The sequence below is a fragment of the Arachis duranensis genome, chromosome 7 (assembly GCF_000817695.3).
Source record: "Arachis duranensis cultivar V14167 chromosome 7, aradu.V14167.gnm2.J7QH, whole genome shotgun sequence".
NCBI classification, from domain to species: Eukaryota; Viridiplantae; Streptophyta; class Magnoliopsida; order Fabales; family Fabaceae; genus Arachis; species Arachis duranensis.
The window spans coordinates 73,021,510-73,022,985 of record NC_029778.3 but is presented as its reverse complement, the minus strand read 5'-3'; the positions used below and the strand labels follow the sequence as shown (position 1 = coordinate 73,022,985).

At 30.4% G+C, this 1,476-nt stretch overlaps 1 protein-coding gene across 1 annotated transcript in view; it reads right to left on the bottom strand.

The window, feature by feature from the left end:
• The window catches only part of LOC107459723 (uncharacterized), a 3,402-nt gene extending 2,540 nt beyond the window's left edge, over nucleotides 1-862 (bottom strand). Inside the window, exons 1-2 of the mRNA XM_016077964.3 lie at nucleotides 492-862; nucleotides 294-405 (exon numbers count right to left, since the gene is read on the bottom strand). Coding sequence (XP_015933450.1) covers nucleotides 294-405; nucleotides 492-565 — 186 coding nt within the window. The 5' untranslated portion in view covers nucleotides 566-862. The remainder of the gene's footprint in view (nucleotides 1-293; nucleotides 406-491) is intronic.
• Between the last annotated feature and the right edge of the window lie 614 nt (nucleotides 863-1,476).

The window sequence follows — 1,476 nt, the reverse complement described above, 5'->3', positions numbered from 1 at the left end:
AAAAGGGAAACAAAATTATATTAGAATTAAAATGGAATAGACCTAACTCAACCCCAAAAGCTAGCTTAGGGAGTGAGAGATGCGGGACTTATAATGTACCCTTTTACACTCAGGAATGATGGTATGGAGCATTAACATCTGCAGCTGAATCGATACACTATATTAAAATTGAAATTGAATAGGCCTGACTTAACCCTAAAGCTAGCTCAGGGCTAGGAATATCCTGCACTTATAAATTATCTAGAAACTATATTTTTGAGAGATGTGAGACTTGTAATAAATTATGAAGCTACCTGGTTTGTAGCACCACCATAACTTTTCTGCTCAATACTATGAGCAATTTTTTGAAATTCAAGGTCTTCATCATAATCACCAAGAGGATGACCGATTTTTAACTTGTTCATTCTGTGAAATGAAAGGATAGTGGCATGAATTGAAGAGAAGACACAAACCATTGCAACATGAAAAAGAAAACAAACCGTTAGACTTACATATTGTTGAGGAGGAGTTGGCGGGTTTCAGGGTGCAGTTGATCCCTCCAGTTACTCGTTGTTGTTGTGTCCATCACTGATGAATGAAGGGTTCGCTCTTCAAACCAAAATTAATCAGAAGAGACTTCTGATGAAAGAATTTCAAAGCTACCAACACCTCCAAAGCTTTGATCATCAAAAGGAAAAGGGGGTAGCAGTAACTAAAAAGGAAATAGAATGAATCAAACCCCAAAATCAAATGGTAACTTTTGATGAGATGGCGATGGATTCTGCGAGCTGAGCTGCTGCCACAAGAATAGAATTGTGTAAACCCGAAACCAAAGCATGATTGATTTCTGCGGCACACGCTAACGCATATGGTATACCTTTTTTCTTTTCTTTCTTTATTATTTATTTTTAGGTGAATTCTACTATGCAGTAGAGGATGTGTATGATATAATTATGTGATAAGTGTCTTATTTAAAAAAAAAAAGACAAAATTTATCATAGTCTGTCTACAAACTTACTATAATGTAATTTCACGTGATGAAACTCATAAACAATTATAATAAAGTGAGGTATTAGTAGTAATTATATTAGTATAATTATGGGCTTGTAAGTTGAGCCTTTTTAATTTTTTGGACAAAAGAATGAATTTAAAATAAAGATACCCGTAGACACAATAAAAGCTTAAACATGCTAAATTGCTAACTCTCACAGATTATTTATTATTTTCTTCCTTTTTTTCTCTTAATTCTCTCTATATAATATATATAGGACAATAAAATCCAAAAAACAAAATTTCTCTCTTCATAGTTAATTTAGTCTATTAATTAACATATATATTTATTTTTTATTTATTTAAATATTATCTAAATAATAAAAATAATTATTTAAGATAATAAATTTTTTTAACTTAATAAATTGTAAACAAAATTTGTGATAGATATATATAACAAAAAATATTTTAGGAACAAAACTATTACACCAAAGTAATTTTAATTCT